Here is a 19,688-nt window from a genome sequence, read left to right on the forward strand (position 1 = left end):
ACTTATACTCGCAACTCGATACATTTTTAGCTACCTGGGATACGATTTGACGTTACCACGGCATCTCCTATAAAATGACAGCAAAATTAGGAAAATTAAAATTTATTGCTAATTTGAACAGTGGACAGAGAGTTGCGTCTCGACTAACAGGCGGTAACGCCGAATCGCCAGTTGTTTACATATCATCTATATATGTATCATCTATATACATATACATATATTCAAAACATACACAAACGAAGACTATCTTTCATGGTATTTACGTATTCGTCTTAATCGTAAGTATTTTCGTTACTTTTTTATCAATAAGTTGTGGATGAAAGTCATCGACATCGATAACATTTTTTTGTTAGTACGTTACATACATATTCTGATAAGATGCTAAACACTTATCGACATTTCATCTGCAATCATCATCTTACCTTCTAGTATGTTTCTATTATTTCATTGTTATACAGATAATGTGTTTATCCATATAACGCATAACCGTCAATAAAATAAAATAATGGAAAGGAAAGAAGATGGTATATCGTTCGAGATGTTATGTAGAAGATTTTATATTATAGCCGTCTCATAAAGCGTGAGCTCAATTTAAATCGCTAGTTTTTGATCTTTATTCGATAATGCGTGCAACGAAAGTGTCAATTTGACCATGACACTTATGCAAATTTTCAAAAGCGAGATATTCTATTTTGTGTGTATGTGTGTGTGTGTGTGAGTGTGAGTGTGTGTGTGTGTGTGTGTGTGTGCGCGCGCGCGCGCGCCCGCGCGTGTGTGAGACTTAATTATAAAGTTAGTACAAAAAAATCTTCCACTAAATTCCACTTAAAATAAATTCAATTATTTTACTGGAAAAGATACTTAAACTTCTCTATGTATTATGAAAAAAAAGTGATTGAAATTGACGTTAATTAATAAAAATCTAGATGTAATTTTATTTATCAAATACGACAATCTACTCCGCCTCCTTTTTTTTGCAGATAATAATTTATACTTTATGATGAATACGTAAATAACGTCTCTTTTACATTATTAGTACTCGTATTTTTTACTAGAAAAAGAAAGTATTTTAAATATACAAAACATCACTTTGCAGAGCTACAAACAGTGCATTTCCAATATCTCTCCATGAAAATCTCACTTGTATTTATCAAGGCTCTGCCAATATCATTAAACACTTGGCCACTTCACACGCAACTGACACTAATAATATATCAATGACCGTAAATACGTTCTATCAATTAAACACTTAATTATCGTATTCCGTGTCCTGCTTAGACACGAGATTACCTAAGAATATAACAGGGAGTGTCTCGCAAACGATTATAAAAAATTGTATAACAGAATGCTTACGTCTATCGAGAGAAATGTTAGTTCATATTATCTTCCCTCGCGTATCTTATGCGCTATCAGAAAAAAAAGGCTCACAACGATAGATTAACCTTTAAGCGTTGGCTTCAGATACTCTACGCAATTTTCCTGCTGCCTCTGGGAATTAATTTTAGACGGTATCTTCAACTCATCTTGAAATATCCTATAAATGATTCACGGTACGATATCGGCAAACATATTATATAAGAGATTCTATGATAAGAAAAAGTATACTTTTTTAAATAAAATATTCCAACAAAAACATAATATTCCAACATGTATCTTCTTCTGTTATTGAAGTAATATTTTTGTAGAAAAATATCGTTTAAAAACCTATTTTATTATTAATCAAATGTATAAAATATTTATATCGATGTTCTGGACATAATTATGTTAATGAAAAACATTAATTATTAAATTATTATTTTTAAAATACTTATCAACATAACTCTTTTAAATACGTGATTTACGTTTCTGAATTATAATCGAATAATAACTAAATAAAATAATTGTATGTCAAGGACCAACACTAAGTAGAAATGTGCGATAAACGCGATACATTGTACGATATAAATTCGCAGTATCTTATAACCTAACCTAGTTACGTTTGATAAAATCCTTGGCAGACGCCAACAGTATACTTTATATATGTGTGTAAAACGTATTATTTTTAAATTAATATTAAATCCTTACAAGAGAAAAAGCATTATTAACAACTTGTTCAATTGTCGCGATTAAGGCATGATCATGAATTTCTCGAACACATATTATTATGGTTTATTACGAAATGTATTATGCCAGTATTCATAGTCGATTCTTATTTTAAGATCGTCTTAAATAATGTCTTAAATCGCCCTCTGTGGCCCTCTGGGATTGGTTCATTACATCTTAAAACTGTACTTAAGATGGTCTTAAATAAGGTTCGACTATGAATACCGGTTTCAGTGTCAAAATTCAAAATGGATGAAACAGCATTTCTTATTAAGTATCGGAAATATTTTAAAGATCACTAAAAAAAACTGTCTCGATTATTTTGATGTCAATCATACGAGGTACAAAATTAGTTCTTAGACTGATCGCTTACTTAACTCTTAAGAAGATATTTGAGAGATTTTCCAAAGAATTTAAATTTTGTCTTTTAGTTCTTGTTCATAAATTTTAAAATAGTCAAAAGCATTAATTTTAATACGATACAATATTTCTTTCCTATTTTTTATATTATTAAATTTCTTAGATGATCAATAAAAATGATTAACATTCTTGAGGCTTTCTATATAAAGGGTGGCTTTCTATATAAAGATTATGCATTTCGCCAGTTTTCTCTGTATCCAGATCCATTCTTGAAATGCTAACGTTTCGTGCAAACTTGCAGTCCACTTCACCAGGACGAGAAATATCTGATATTATCAGGATATGGAAAAAATCCGCGAAACGCATAATCTTTATAATGATTAACATTATAGTTCTGAAAAAACTAAAAAAAAAAGATCTAAAGAAAATAAAAAAAACTGAGAGATTATTAATTATATTGAACTTCACTTTTTTCATATCGTTAGTTAAGAATTACTGTCTAAGAAAATTACTTTGAAAGGAATTACTTTGAAGGGAGAAAATAGAATTAGTCAATTATTTTTTTACAGCGTTAGTCCGGAAACTTTTTTATTGCATCTCGTAAGACATAAGTGACAGAACTTAAGCGTGAATAGGAGTTGTAGATGTTCGAGTAATTCTGTTATTCGGTGAAACTTGAACATGAGATTTCCGATAAAAAATAGCTGAATATTTCAAGTATCCGAATATCAAGATAATCTGCATTTATTTAAATATATACAGATAGTCTATGAATTGATCAAAAATATCACAAATATTTAATAAATATGGAAATATATACTGTAAAATGACGGTACCAGTACAAACATGGCAACAATTCAACCGTCTGAAAATATATGCATGATATTTGAAGTACTCGAATTATTCGACTATTCATCTTATTTGAAATAGAATTATTCGCATCTCAAAATCGAATTGCAGTAATACCTAAATATTCAAATATTCAAACGTATCAGGATTTCAAAAATTTACTTTACGTAGCTCTATTATGAACTTTTTTACATTTATTTGTTACAACATCTTCTTGCATGTATCTAATTTACAAATGCGATCAAGGTAGTTCTTATCTCGCTATATTTATAATTAATGTTCATTATCTCTTAATAAACAATTTATCATAGACAATTATGCAATGCATTTCTAAAAAATAATCGCACGCTGAAGGGAGATAATTCTTCCAACGAATTCATGTTTGTTAATTGCTTTAAACAAAAGCTCTTTTCTAAAAGTTACAAAAAAATCTATTAAAATATGTGCGTAGAAGATATTCCGCGCGTGCGACAAAGATCAATAATTAAGAATCAACAATATAAAAAGGATCCTCGATGGAACAGTGAACTTGGAACATGTTAATGTATATTTAATAACACAACGTAGCAACAGTAGGTTATACATATAGTACGTACATGCAGACAGAGCGGATAGACTTACATTTGATCCTTACATGCATGCTACGTGATCAGTTATATTCATGCTCGTACACTTGATTACTCGTAACACGTATTCGCCATTTCATATTTGTTGTATAGTTGCAGCCCGAGATTATCGCCAAGTGTTATAACCGGCGTAATTTCGGTGCGAGTTGCTACAGATATCAAAAAACGTATTTCACATCAATTTGGATGTACATTCAGATATCATTTCTGTACGCAAGTGCACGTATGTATGTGTAAGTGTCTATAGCATCGAAATTTAAAACTAGCAAAAAATTGTATCAATTTTAAAATCCTGATTGTTTCTACGTTCCTCCAGTTAATTGCTATCACCGCTGATCGCATCCTTCTTTTATTTTCCCGTTCTATTTTATTATCATTGTTACACTTAATTGCCACCGATAGATATGAATTGGAATAGACTCGGTGATCTTGTAATAATTCGCACATCTGCAGTTAAATCTACAGTTTTCGTATCGTCTCTCGTATAAAAACCTTACGAAAATAATTACTCTATTTTAAAAACCGGCAATTCGCTTACGGCGTTACCATCTTACAGTTATAAGGATTCAAAGTAATCCTGTTGCCCTTGGAGAAAAAACGCAAAAGCCGATCTCGGCCCTTAAAATGTAACGAATTACGCGATCATTCGATCGCTCTATCACGTCATCGACGTGCTCGGAAATCCGCGATCTGATCGATCGTGGTGCCAATGAACAAAGTACGCCCTTTTGTTCTTTTATCGTCGACGGATAATCACGTGCGATGAAATAACGAGCTGTGACAAGCACGATAAATGTTGTGACTTCAGAAGGCTACGAGAAATGCCCTCGGATAATCTGGATTAGTCTCGATGTGCAAACGCGATGGTGTAAACGATCAAGCTCGAGAAAACCCTGTCAATTAATCCAGCAAGAACGAACAAACGCCTATGATGATAGTGATAGGACCTACTTTGGACTGCCATTTGATTATTTTATTTCTCAATTATATAAGAATGTAAAAAAATGTCTTTAAAAACATCTTTAAAGAATGTCGGAAAAAAGAAACCATCTTTCAGATGTCTTTACCTCACACATTTGCATTATCATAAGTTTTTCTCATGTCCTTGGCACGAGTCGCAAGTGTGGAGAGCAACGGCGTTTGCACGGATTACAAACAGATATCTCAGATTAATGTTTCGGTAAGAACATATACATACGTAACTTTAGTAATTATAATTTTAAATACGTTAATAATTTTAAATACGTTATGATAAATCACATGTACCGGTAGTATTTGCAAAGATCAATTAACTCATTGCTACTTCAAATTAATTGTTTTCTTATTCTGATCCACAAAGAATGAATATATGAATGAAAAATTTAAATGTACATCAAAGATGCATATTAGAAGATGGCGTGAGTTATAGTCGAATGATTTATTGACCAATATTTTCTTCTGAAAAATACATGTAAACAAACTGCATGTACTGATAGTATTTACAAAGATCAATTAACTCATTACTACTAAATTAATTTTATTCTTATTTTACTCTAAGAATAAATACATTAGAATGAAAAATGTTAATGGATATTAGAGATACATATTGAGAATGGTGTAAATCTTACAAAGAAACCAACCATAATCTATTGACCAATAGTTTCTTCTGAAAAATATTTTAAAATATATAAAACAAATTATTCTTTGTAATCACAATATTGACCATTAATGACATCTACAAATTATTATATGCTCATTCATCTCGCTATGGATTCGTATTATCTAATCTCGATTTTTAGTGCAATTGGTGATCTCAACGTGTACGAAACATGTACGAATGAATCTGCGGTATGCAATATTAGATACACGTGTAGATAATGCTTTATGCGATTTATTTTATCAATGTCTTGTTCTGTTCGAAGACTACTCATATGAAAATCGAGTCTTACACTATGCTATGTCTTCCGTTGTATATTCGATAAAGCTCCGCACTTAATTGGTGTACACGCTTCCACTCCTGCCTCCTTAATTACGATATCCAAATGATGAGGATCGGCTTAATTGTTTGTCATGATGACGGAAGTGCAGTGTGTCTACTATCAAGAGACAACGACTCAATTCATATTCGCATTCGCACGAGTCATCATTGTCACTCACCGTTGTCGCGCTAATTACGTACTGACGTACTCGACATACAAGGGTGCATGCATCCGCCGCAATCGTAACAAACCCATCCTACTTTACATTTAACTAGTAGACTTAATTAGACTCATCGTTCAAACGTACCGTACAAATATCTCGAACATAGAAGAAGTTCTAAGATTCATTGAAGCGTAAATCTCGTCTCTTGGATCGCCTAGAAAGCTACTTCATCGTGTCATTGGACGAACAATTGTACAACTCGCAGCGGTGAACTCGTCTTAACAACTAGAATATATTACGTAGGATACGCAGTGGCTAACATTGTGACAAAATCCAAATAACGGTGTCTTTCGTAAGGGCAATGGCAGGGCAACGATTCGTAGTCTGCCGGGAAAGATTTCTTCTCCTCCGGCTCTCGTTTTTCCATTGACAATTTCCGGCCCGAGTAACAATCATGTCGATCATCCACAAGATGATCCATAATTCTCGGACTGGCTGACTTCGGCCAGATTTTGGCTTCTAACCATGCGTTAGAGTGGCCGATCGAGATGCAAAGGCCACCACGTTCTCTTTCAGTTTGATCGGGTATTAAATCAGCATAGTAAAGGCTACCTCAGGGCACCTTCGACTTACATGGCTACAATTACACACCAGTGTGATTGAATATGTAAGAAACATTGCTATCCTGATGGACCGGTGGTCCGTGCCAGCGTCTCGTCGATGAGTTGTTATTGTTGTTGACATAATAAGAGGACTTCCTCATGCTCGTTGAGGAGGACATCATCGCGACGGTCTCGTAATACCTGAGTTTGCCGCAGCACCGGCCGCTCTTCAGGATGGCGATGAAGCCGCGTCGGTATTTCTTGTTGAAGAAAGCGTAGAGGATCGGATTTATGCAGGAATTGCTGGCGCCTAGCCACTGGGCGATCGGCGTGGCGATCGGCAGAATTTCGTCCTCCCTCTCAGCCACGTCGCCACCTAGTTTGACTACAGCAAAGATCACGTAGAGAGGCAACCATGAGAGGACGAAAAGTATCACGACCACGACCAACATCTTGACCACCTTCACCTTCGACTTCTGCTGTATCCTCTCCATCTGAGCGTCCTTGGTATCGGTGGGTATATGCCTGCGCCACACCTTGATCCAGATGAGAATATAGCAGAGAGATATGAGTATCATTGGTAACACGTAGCAAAGAATTAAATTGCCAATTAGAAAGAACAGTGAGCCGTCCTTAGGATGCGGCCACTTTTCCAGGCAGAAACGTAAATCGGGATCATCGTCGTAGATGGAGACCAAGTCAAAAAATAGCAACCAGGGTGACGTCATTGTCAGAGCGATGAACCAGATTACGACGATTATCATGCGAGCTCGCCGCTTCGTGATTTGACATTTTAACGGCCACCAGATTGCCAAAAACCTGAAAAAGATAAACCGCATAAGTCGTTAATATTATTACCATCATTTTATTCGCCAATCTTAAAAATAAAAGCTTAAATCGCGTAAAATTAGATATAGTTTAAAAGTTATAGCGTAAATAAATAATATTAGATATTTACATTTATACACTCATACAAATCGATTAAATTTAAATTGAGAATCTGCTTAAGAGAATTCATAAAATTTAAAATATATTCATCTGAAATATAATATATTTCTAAATATATATTTCTAAACATAATATATATATTTTTAAATAAAAATATAGTTAAAATAATTAAAAATTTTTGAGATATATAAAACTATCACAAAAAGTTACTTTTAAGCATTTAAGGCTAATTGTTTCATCTTTGGCTATTAATAATATTTATAATAATTCATCTATATAATGAATAAGTAAGAATATAAAAGAATAAGACAACAAAGAGTAAGAAAGAGATGCGATTTATCAAAAGATAAATCCAATCTTAAAAATTGCCTTTTTTAACATATTAATTAGTAGGATTTATTTAATATATCAAAAATTCTTGGTCCAACATCTCGCAATAATCTCATTTTGTTGAAGTAGACAAAAAGAATTAAATACGCGCGGTTTTATCTCCCATATAATTTATTAATGCAATAAGACTTCAAAAGAAATATGCAATAATTAGTGCAATAATACATCAAAAGAAGTATATGTATAATAATTATTGAAATCAAGTAGTGATATTATACTATTCCATTTATTAAATAATGATTAAAAATATACATCAAACCTATCGCGAAAAAACAAGATTTTTAGTGTAAAAGGATATAAGAAGGGAGTGATATCTTTTGTTCAGACAAAGTTTTTAGTTATTAGCGACTATTTTATCAGTGATAAACTTGTACCCTCCCTTTTACGCAAAATATACTTGCGCGTTAGATAACCGTTTAATTTATTGTATCGTGAATGAAGAATGCAGAATAGCCATTTTATAGGCATCAAGACAGGTTCGGTTGAGCCACGGACGCCTACGCGCGCGTAGAAAATCGCTGTCCTGTCGCGTCATTTTTAGGCTTTACAGAATTGCCAACAAATATTCCATTCGCTGTTTCGAAAGACACCCGTCACGCTTCGATGGGCATGCCGCGAGTTGTATATGAGAATAGATACGAGTAACATGTCTTATATGATTCAAGAATTCTCATTTAGTGTCTGGATTTAAGACAAGTTGGATTATTTCGAGAAAAATCTGTCGAGGCGTGTTTTCATTTCGATGGAGCTGATCACCTTCAAGTGAATGAACCAACCATTTATTAACATTCTAAGACAAGCCTTCTAAAACAAAAGATAATAAGTTCAGAAATAATTATAGTTGCTATCATAGAAATGTCTTAGAAATTTTTCTACGACACACGAAGCTAATACTTGTATAAGTAAACATATGTAATGTAATGTAAGAGAAAAAAAATAAGTATAATATTTTTTTATCTCTTATTATAAAGCCGATATTTATACTCTAAAAATATGGATGGGAAATTAACTATGCAGTGATTATATAATTCTTACTATGTTAATATTGATATAAATAAGATTAAATTGATATAAATAACAGAATTATATAAACATCGCATGGTGTTAAATTCCCACACCCATTTTTCTTACAGCATAATTATTGGTTCTATAATGACAATTAATGTTATACTTATTCATTTTATATTACATTACATATCTTGACGTATACAAGTATTCCTGTATGGGAAAGACATTTCTATCTGTTTATAGCAACATAGTGAAAATTATATAAACACTACCGTATTTTGTTAGAATGTGTACAAATAGGGATGTACTATCTCCGAATTTGCTAAAAATCGATTTTTTGCAAAAAGATAGCTTTAAAATAATTCTCTTTATTAAAAAAAAAAGTGATTCTTTACAAAAATTGATTAAAAATTGTCCCTTTTAATTAAAAAAATCAATTTTTTTCTCATATAAAATATGTATATTGAAACAGGAAAAAAATAATGACATAATATAGAGAAGAATTTATTCGTTAAATTCTAAAATCATATAAATTGCATTCGCCCGTATTTAAGAACGTGAGATAAGAACGTGAGATAAGAATAGGATAAAAATCGTATAAATCGCTATCAAAGTAGTTGGAATGCGCGGACCATCGATTTACGACAACGACGATGACAACGCAAGGTGAGAGCAATTGATGATTCTTTCGTTTCAGAGTTTTTTATGACGATGAAGCACGTTCAGATTCGGAGGAGATCCGCGCGAGATAAAGCGCGCGCGTCTTTGTGATGCAAAGAAACCATAAAAGCGGGACTCGTCGAGTCGCGCGAAAAGCAGGAGTATTTCTTTTTCCTCATTAATTAAATGGTCCCCGCCCACGGAGAAACGTCGAATACTATCTTTAATGAACGTTTCTCTCTCGCAACGCCTGTACAGACCGTACAGCTTCCGGATTCATTAAGTCGCCATTTTACCACTCACACCAACAGTCGCGAATTTTCCGCCTCCGCTATATAAGCGCCGCCCTTCTCTTCGTGTTATCGGCATCATCGACTGCGATCTTCGTCGTTGTAACCTTCAATTCAATGAATAAATTTTAAATACTTGTCGTCGTGACCTTCCATAAATCAATGCGTCCGATACCGATCTGCAAGCGTTCTCACGGAGCGCACGTCACTTCCGAGTGGCGGCGCGTGTACATCGCATTTATCTCGATGTGTATCATGTACAAACAACGAACCCCGAGTCTGATATCCACTCAACGACGAGGAGCCAGACGGCGAGAAAAGTTGAAAAAAATAGCCAACGCGGAAATCTAGCTTGCCCAAGGCTGCCTATGATCGCGCAGTGGGGCGAACACAATGAGACGTTCGCAATGATGATCCCGGAGATGTATCTATATAAAGGGATCGATTTCCCGTAGTTGCAACTGCAGTACCGAACAGTGTCGTCCTGTGTGTTCTTTAACGGGAATAAAGCTGATAAAACGCTTAACATGTTCAAACTGGCAAGTATATCCATCGTATACATTCGTGCGTGTTCGTTTGTCTACATCTATCTATAGTGTGTCCGATGCACTTCCAGTCATAAGGATATTTCTACGACTTAGGCCAGTATTTATAGATCGATATTTGTACACGGAGATTCTTATATTTAAGAATCTTACTGATTGACGTCTTAAAATGTCACGAACCAGAGGGCGATATTCACAGTTTATTCTTTTTCAAGACTGTCTTAAATAATGTCTTAATATAGCCTTTTGATTGTGACATCTTAAGATTGTACTTAAGATAGTCTCAAATATAAGACTGGACTATGAATATCGGCCAGAGAGCCATACTAGAAGACATTAAGACATTATTTAAGTCTTGAAATAAAAATTGGCTATATAGGACCTTCTATAGATGGTATTTATAGTCCATTTTTATTTCAAAACTATTTTTTAAGACGCTAATATAGCTTTTTGATTGGTTCGTGACTTCTTAAGACTGTACTTAAGACAATCATGAATATAAGATCTGACTATGAATACCGGCTTAAGAAATATTGGTCTGAAATAATGTCTTAAAATATTAAAGATATAATAAAAGGAATAAAGAAAGGAATAAGGAACAAGGATTAATAGATTTCAACCTATCAAATATTCTTTATTTTTTATTCCTTTCATCGTGTCTGAGCTCTAAATAATTTTGCGATTGGTTTATGGCATCTTAAGACTATACTTAAGACAATCTTAAATATAAGAACTAACTATAAATATCAGCTTTAGTTTTCAAACATCGGTACAAAGTGTCGCGTTATGTGAGATTTTTGAAAAATTCGTACATCAAAATTGTCATTGAAGCACAATCTTTAATGTTCAATATAAAGTTTTGTTCAGTGCATCAAATAAAATCCGAATACTGAATACATTCTGCGCCTTTAATGCTTTTCTAAGCATTAACATTACGACTACAGAATACTGTTCAATTTCGTTAATAAACGTATCGACAGAGCGCTTTCGCTTCATAAATTCGTCGAGTTTTTCCCGAATCGAGAATGCTCAAACACTTCGCTTCATACGTAAAAGCGTCCACGATCGATCAATCCGTGTAATCCTTTTCAAAGCGGAATATCCGGAATGGAAAGAGAAAAACGTTATCGTGAAATTACAGTGCCGTCGAAATCGAAATACCGCAGAAATGTTTTCAAAATTTTCGCGGAACGTCTGTGTTAAACGGATAATTGAATTACCATAAAAGAAGAAGAAAAATAAAAGCAGGACGCTATCATCGCGGATCGAGGAAAATGGAAAAAAGAGATCATTCTTGGCACGTGCGATTGTCCCGGTGATTAATTGGAGCGAGGTGATATCAAGCTAGCGATTGCAAAAAACAGGCCGATCAGGCGTCGCCAAAGTCACCGGCGACATTAAATGCGCCTCACTTGCTCGCTCAAGCACACTCTCGACATTTTTCATAGTGCCCATAAAAACCAGGAATCAGGAAACGATGGGGGGAAAGGTGATGGACAGACCGGGCGTGCGATTTAAGTGACGTGTTCCGATTTCAAAATGTAATCATCCTTATTGCTTTCCAGATTCTAATGGCTATCGCAGTGGTAGCAGTTACATGCGCACCAATGCCGGAACCGGCTCCAGCACCGGTATCAGGTCCTCTGCCACCATTGTTGGCCCCTTACCCAGTGATCTACACTGCACCTTACGTGAAGGTGTACCCATATCAACCGGTTCCTTTGGCGTATAACCTTGGCTATAACGGCTATTATAATGGCTACTACAACAAGTTTCATCCAGGCTCAGCGTACGCTTACTAACATTGATTCGTATCCAGACTATTCAGTGGATCGCCAACACCATCGTGATTTCCTCGTACAACGCGACTCACCGCAACGCGCCAAATGATTCTGAATCATGGAACGTTTCTAAAATAAAATATTCTCTTGCTGCAAACACCGCAGTGTGCTCGACTATGACGATTTCCCTCTGCCTTCTCTCCTACCCACCCTCTTTTCTAGCCGACATCTGTTAATACTGCTTCGCGAAAGAGGATCTCTCATCCGAGCTTTTGGCAGACTCCGCGCTATCGAGCGGCCCATCAATTTCGTCCGTTTGTTCGCTGGTAAAATTTATGAAACAACACGCATTATACCGCATAATCGCGCAGTTCGCGGACAAATAATTCCATTTTAACCCATTATCTGCCAACGATATATTTTCAGGATAGTATGTTGAATTTTGATCTCGCATTCTGCGCTATGCCGCAATAAACAATTCCGCACAAATAATGTGAAGCAAATAGGAAACAGATGTGAATAAAAGCGTGAAGCAACAAGATTAAATGCTCATAACGGGAAAAATGTTTCTCTTTTCGCGACGATTTATTTTGGATCATTTATTTGATCTTAATGAGCTTCAGCCCCATAACTTATCGTTAGATAAATAACCTGAAGATACGTGAATGAAAACATGAATTATATAAGAATATAAAGAAAAATGTGTTGAAAACATGTAATATTAAATTTATTAATAATTTTATATCATATCGCGTGAAATATTTTCATACAAAATCGTCAAAAAATGACATTTCCATATTTAATGACTATTAAAAAATTATTAAATATAATTTTGTTTGATTATTCCATTTATTCGGAAAATATTAGTTATTCTGAAATCTTTAGCATATAATAAATTCTTTTGGACATTTTGCTACATTTATGGTACCCAACATTTTATGATAAATCTGTTTAAATTTAAAAATATATATACAAAATATATATACATATAAGAAATACGTGTCACATTTAAATTCACTTATTAATTACAATTCATAATGGTGCATTAAATATGAAAGTTTGTTACGCATACAAATTTACAAGAAATCGTGAAAGTTTATCTTATTCTCTATGTAAGATACGTATAGGAACATATCAGCATACTAATGCGAATTAACATGTATAACACATATTATTCTGATAAAGAACTTACGATAACGCATAATAATATCAGATTACTTCGACTATTATTACTATTCCTTTAATTTCATTTTGGAAAAGAGGCACTAACATAATTAACTGTATTTCATGTGATATGGACTGTTGCTTCTTTACACTGTAGAAAAAAAATAATGTCTCTTACATTATCACCAAAAATTAAAAGCAACGGGAGTAGTTTTCCTCAGAAACTGTTCCTTTGCTTAAATAAATAAAAAGAATTTACTTTTTTAAAAGTATGTTTCTAAAGTACGTGAAAATAAGAGTTTTACAAATCAAACAAGTGAGAAATAAAATGCATTAATGCATCATGTATAATCATCGGAATTTATATTTTTAGGTAAAAATGGGATTACAAAGAAGGACTTTATATTTCTTTTGTTCGTTAATTTCCACAAATCCCAATGTCAGTTTTATACGAATCATAAAATGACACTTGGCATTCTCTCTGCGCCTATGACTCGTTTCGGCGCAATATTCGACATAGCATCTGATAAGATAAACCGAATGCAACGTAGCAAGCATCTCGTCAAATAGAAATACTTCGGAAGGACGATGGATAAAAGAGGAATTATTTCGAGAATAATTCGCAGAGACGCTCGTAAAGCAATACTCGGACTCTGCACTAGTATAGTAGGCGTGTGTTAACTGTACTCCATTTGTCTGTGTGTAAACAAGATGTAGTTATAGAAGTTATGCTTCGATGTATCTATAATATCTATGTCGCGAGAACAAAAAAATACGTTTACGCGCGCTTCGATTTATTGCGCCCTTAGTAATGTACGTGCGTTCAATAAAATTGCTACTAGCATGGAAATATTGTGGATAAGGTCGGATAACGTCGGCAGACGCAGAATGGCGAACGGAAGGCATAAAAATCTTTTCGCAGGGCCAGCAAGGATATTATCTTTATAGCAGCGTTATTCTCCTTCCTTTATTATTTAGAGCGAACTACCTCTGAGATTAGGAATTGAACAATAAGACTCACTTTGGTTTATAATTAAAAATTTTATTAAAATTCCATATGAACGAGGGGAGGGCTCGGGATGATGGAGGAATGATCCAGGTGAGAGTCCGAAAATTTTATCGATAAAATACAAAGAAAAGACAAATAGGGAAACGGGAATTTGACCGATCCTACGCGGAGTGTTGGGCCTAATGGTTCACGCGTGGATAACGGCGATAAAGTGTGAAGAAGTCGAAATCGGTGATGAGAATTGCGTGCTAAATTTATCGTCTTTTCTTCACATTATGAGGAAGTAGGGGATGTGTCTTTTTTTCTTCCAGGGCTGCGTCGTCGTGACTCGGTGGTGGTAGTGGTGAGTTTACACTGGTTCTCTTAGATTAACCGTGCAGAGGGTAACCGTGGCCTGCCAAGACGGTTTTGGTGACAACAGCGGGAGTGTGAACAGCGGGAGCAATGGGCTGGGCAAGGACAACGGCGCCGTGGGAGTACGCTGGGGCAGCAGCAACGACGTGCGGGGCGACGATCGGGCCGACACCATGGCTGATGGATACGCCGGTAAGACCACCGGGATAGGCGACGGCGACAGCCAGGATGGCAGCGAAGACAGCCTATGAAGAAGATTGTAAGATGGATTTAGAGAGTTATACTGCTCTTCTTAATAGTCTTCTATAATAATCCGTCCTACGATGAGCTTGTGTATGTATTTTCCGTTCGATGTAACTTATGGTCCCGAAAGTTCATAAAGACAATAATTAAAATTACAGAAAATTCACCACATCATTGTTTATAAAAACAACATTACAAAATAATTAAAATTGCACGGCTAAACTATTGCAGTCATATTTATATATGAATATTCAAATTGGTTTCACAATTATCAGATCTTTTCGATCATATCAGACATCGCGCTAATCCAATCGGTCGTTTAAAAACGCGTGGGATCCAATATCGAACATCGTTTCGCAAGAAATCGCGACAGAGAATACGAAGTCGGTGGAACTGCATTAAAAAAATACGACACATATAAATAGTATTTCGCTTTGGTGGCAATGACGTCGGCGGCACTACCACTGCTAACAATATGCATGCTTCAGTGATTTCGTTCGCGTAGATTTCCGCTGCAAAGACTCGGATGCCATTGCGCCGTGAGACCGGTGAACGGTGTAAGGGCGGGTTCGTCGTCGTGTCGTACACGCTCGCATGCCAAAGCGGAAAGGTCGCAGCAAACGCGAAAGCCAAGGGTGGGAGAGGCCGGGAATCTTTTTTTCTTGTGTTTACATATATGCACACCGTAGGATAGTTGCCCGTCTCTTTATCGATCATAGGAGGCGCGAGAGTGAGGACGAAAGGAGTCCCCAGTGACGGTGTATTAGAGGCACTGTTTACTCGGGATATATAGACGCGTTATTCCAAATCGGCGAAAAGAAAATCTCGATTCGGAGTTGAAAAATAACGGTCGCGTTTCTCGTTAAAACCATAACGTCTTTTGGCGAATTCTCCCGTAATGATTTCTTCTTTTCGAATCAATGAATGACGGATACGACATGACATAGGAATCATGTTTGCAACGAAGATCCGAGAGAAAACGAACCGAAGGAACAGTAATCGCGACGATGCCTCCGTAAAATCAGTCAGCGGAAATACTGCCGTCCTATTTGTGGAAAATTTACATCTCGGAAAATCGATCGACGATAATTCTATTAGGATATCTGTGACGCGTATACTTTACGGTATTTGCGTTTTCATCGATAGTCAATCGGTACGTTAAGTTGACAAAGGATGCGATGGTCGACAAACAAGCGAAAACACCATTTGTTCCGTTTGAACGTCTTGTAATTGTAATCAAAGAAAAAACTTATAGACAAATTTAGAAAGGTTATAATTAGATAAATTTTTTATATATAGAAAACTTATAAAATAAAAATGAAGTAAATATGGAAGCTTACCAGCTTGAACATGTTGATTAGTTGGGGATAGCTTGTTACTTCTTGGAAGCAAAGACAGCTTATGTCCGTTTCGGCGACTTGGAAGCTTTATATATTGCATGGAATTTTTTTAAAATCGCCATAAATTTGATCATGTGACCTGAGGTATCTATATGACGATAGGCGCCAGTTAGTTGAGTCAGCCGATCACTGGACATGGTGGGATAGCTGGTGGACCAATCGTCTCTACGATACTAGTCTGATCGTCTCACCGGTTCGCCAATAATGTGCTTTCAACCCCTCGCGTCTATTGCGCGAATTAGGTTAAGACACTTCTGTAGTAAGATATGCAGGCAGAACCGATACCGGTGATACCTAACATGAAGCGGATGTGTGAGTGTGTGGGGTAAGTGATACATATGCGAAAAGAAAAATCGCGCGACTAGAGTCCGCCGGCAAATGCAAATTTGTTCCATAAAGACGCAGCCAAGGTCTAAATCTATGACCTTTTTTGTATTTTTTCAAACGTCGGATGCTGTGAGAGCACTTATCGATGAAATGAAATTAAGTTGAGATCGAACTTTGTTTCTCGAATCCAAGTATTTTTGCGAAAAGCAAGAAATTTATTTGTAAAAACTTTACAAGATTTAAAGCTATGATACAATTCTACAAATTTTAATTAGAGAATCATGGTCAGATGTTAGCTGAATGCAATATTTTAAAATTTCTTTCTCTTGCGCAAACATTTCGCAAGATAATCAAATAACAAGATTTAGAATATTAATAGAATAGTCGTGTGCCAATGTTTTGCTAAGTAATTACATAAAATACTTGATGTATCTTCCTAGATAATTATGCTTTAGGAGTTATGGAAAACTTCTGTCGGAATAAATAAAATTAATATACCGCGTGTTGCATCAATATGTTGGTCAGTATGTCAAGCTATTTTATAAATGCCTCCTTTAGCAAGAATTACATTTATAAAATGTAATTCTTTGATTGATTAATTTTAAAATATAATCGATCGATTAATTTTATAAATATAGGGTCTGTTAGAAAAGATATTACATTTATAAAATAATCTGATATACTAATATTTGATGCGACACATGGTACATACATATTATATATTTCCATTTTACAGAATAAAACTTTAAATGTCGCGCATTTTTGTTATTCACAATATCATTTCACAATATTACAATATCGTTTCAATATTAATTATCAATATTAATTATCAATTGCAATATCATTTCAATATTCATTTCCAGATTTGACTAAATAATTATAATAAATATTTGATGCGTTTCCCTAAATAATTACAGATAAAGCTTTATGAATCATAAAAAATTTTTATCAAATAAATGAAATTAATATATAATATTAATATATAATATTTTTACAAAGAAAAACCTGAAATGTCATTTTTGTTACTTATAATTTTTAGAGCACTTAGCTAACTTACATCATTCAATGTTCGGCAGATATAAACATACACACTTCGTAAATAAATATCAAGATTTTGATCAATTTAAATAACGCGAATTTTGATCAAATTTTACTATCCATTTAGACGTTATTCCTTGCGAATTAAATTATTTCTAGTCGTACTTGAAACTTACGATTGAAAATTCAACGGTTCGGGAAATCACGGAGATTAGAATAGTTCCTGTCATTCGCTAAGCGAATCTGAAATTAGAGGAAGAGCAATTTAATTCGCGCAACACCACACATCAGGGAGCAGCAGATCCTAGCCGCAGTAAGAGTCTCCAGAGGTTTCTTCGTTCGGAAAACGAAAGTGAAATAAAACTTTTATCAATGGAAGGTGTTGCGTAAATTAACAGCAGATTGAATAACGCGGCGCGATATTATGACTCGAATTACGAACGCGTCGTGAAACAGCGGCACGACAAGTGCGATCAAATATCGCAGGTCAAATCGAGACAATTTTTAGAGTCTCCTTGATAGATGTATGTGTATATGTATATATGTGTGTGTGTATATGTGTATGTGTGCGCAGTGCAAAATGATACACTAAAAAAATTTACTAACTTTTAATGAATATCTGTTCAAATAGTAATAAATAAACATTTACTTATAATAAATAAACAAATATTTACTCAATAAAAAAATGATATTTAAATCAAATTAATAGTTCTTATATCAAATAAATATATGCATTTACATTTAGCAAATATTTAGTTAATATCATATTCAAACAAATATTTATTAAAATTTAGTAAAATTTTTTTCAATATACAAAAACTGAATGTACTATTATTTATCGGCCGTTAATGTCCTAGGTAAATCACAGACAACATTGAAATAATCCTCTTCAATTTCGCAACGATTCTTATAGCACTTAGAGATAGAGTTAACCATCCATAACGAGAGCACGTTATGAGTGCGTGTGTGTTTTAGATGCAGCAATATCTTACAATACAGATGCACATATATTCCTTCGAGAAATCGTAACGAAAATAAGATCCTGTAAAATTTTCAGCATCGAAGCTCCGCTTTTATTCGACATATTGAAAGTTTCCAATAAGGGGAAATAACGCTGCTCGCAAATAGAATATTTCCTCTCATGCGCGAAATTTATTTCGCCAAATAAACGAGCTGGTGTAATTTAGGTTTCGCATGGTTTGCAAAGAATTGCAACAACATGACATTGCAAATTCGATGCGAGGTCCAGTCAATGCGCGATATCCCCTCGGATTTTTCTCAGGTTCAGAGGTTTCCCTATTTCTCGTTGCAAGGCATATGGGACAGGAGGAAGATATATTTTCAGCGCTCTTGGTTGCATCGTCGATCACATGACAAGAGCTGGAAGATACATTTGCGCACGTGGTAGGCGAAAGACAATTTTCCAAGTTTGGCACGGTCCCTCTCACTAAGCAATTCACAGAAGATCGATCGTTTCTGTAGATCCTATAAAACTGTTCCTCGGATTCACGGTAAAAGTCTTATCTTCTAATGTGTGCGTGAAATTGGTATCAGGTTATTTTTCTCCAAAAAAATTCAAATACGACCTATAATAACTTTCGCTTCTCCAACTTATTCTCTCTGATTTTTTTTCATTATATTTGTAATGAGAGACAATTTTTTTAACTCTGGTCTTTCGCAGTACCATTCAATTGAACAGGTGCATCTTTATGATACATCGCGCGAATAGATAATAATAATTTGTACCATGAATGAGATACGAATGCTACGTTTTATTCTCTCATAAAACGGAAGTGTCACGTAAGGTGCCGCGCACATTTCGTTTGTGTATAAAAGTCAATGTCTGCAAACGTGATTTTTATATGAAATAAGTTCGATGTGAAAACTATGT

The 19,688-nt window shown here is 34.8% G+C and overlaps 3 protein-coding genes across 3 annotated transcripts in view; 1 reads left to right on the forward strand and 2 right to left on the reverse strand.

The window, feature by feature from the left end:
- Positions 1–5,813: 5,813 nt before the first annotated feature.
- Positions 5,814–19,688, reverse strand: part of LOC108691036 (neuropeptide SIFamide receptor-like) — a 43,097-nt gene continuing 29,222 nt past the window's right edge. Inside the window, exon 3 of the mRNA XM_018198658.1 lies at positions 5,814–7,459. Within this exon, the coding sequence (XP_018054147.1) occupies positions 6,682–7,459 (778 nt within the window). The 3' untranslated portion in view covers positions 5,814–6,681. The remainder of the gene's footprint in view (positions 7,460–19,688) is intronic.
- On the forward strand, positions 10,409–12,445 carry LOC108691037. The gene is made up of 2 exons (XM_018198659.1): positions 10,409–10,475; positions 12,047–12,445. The coding sequence occupies exons 1-2, from the start codon at positions 10,464–10,466 to the stop codon at positions 12,281–12,283; spliced, it is 249 nt and encodes an 82-aa protein (XP_018054148.1). The 5' UTR covers positions 10,409–10,463; the 3' UTR covers positions 12,284–12,445.
- Positions 14,540–16,436, reverse strand: LOC108691038. The gene is made up of 2 exons (XM_018198660.1): positions 16,373–16,436; positions 14,540–15,034 (listed from the first exon to the last, which is right to left on the reverse strand). The coding sequence occupies exons 1-2, from the start codon at positions 16,382–16,384 to the stop codon at positions 14,804–14,806; spliced, it is 243 nt and encodes an 80-aa protein (XP_018054149.1). The 5' UTR covers positions 16,385–16,436; the 3' UTR covers positions 14,540–14,803.

Source organism: Atta colombica, unplaced genomic scaffold (assembly GCF_001594045.1).
Source record: "Atta colombica isolate Treedump-2 unplaced genomic scaffold, Acol1.0 scaffold38, whole genome shotgun sequence".
NCBI lineage: Eukaryota > Metazoa > Arthropoda > Insecta > Hymenoptera > Formicidae > Atta > Atta colombica.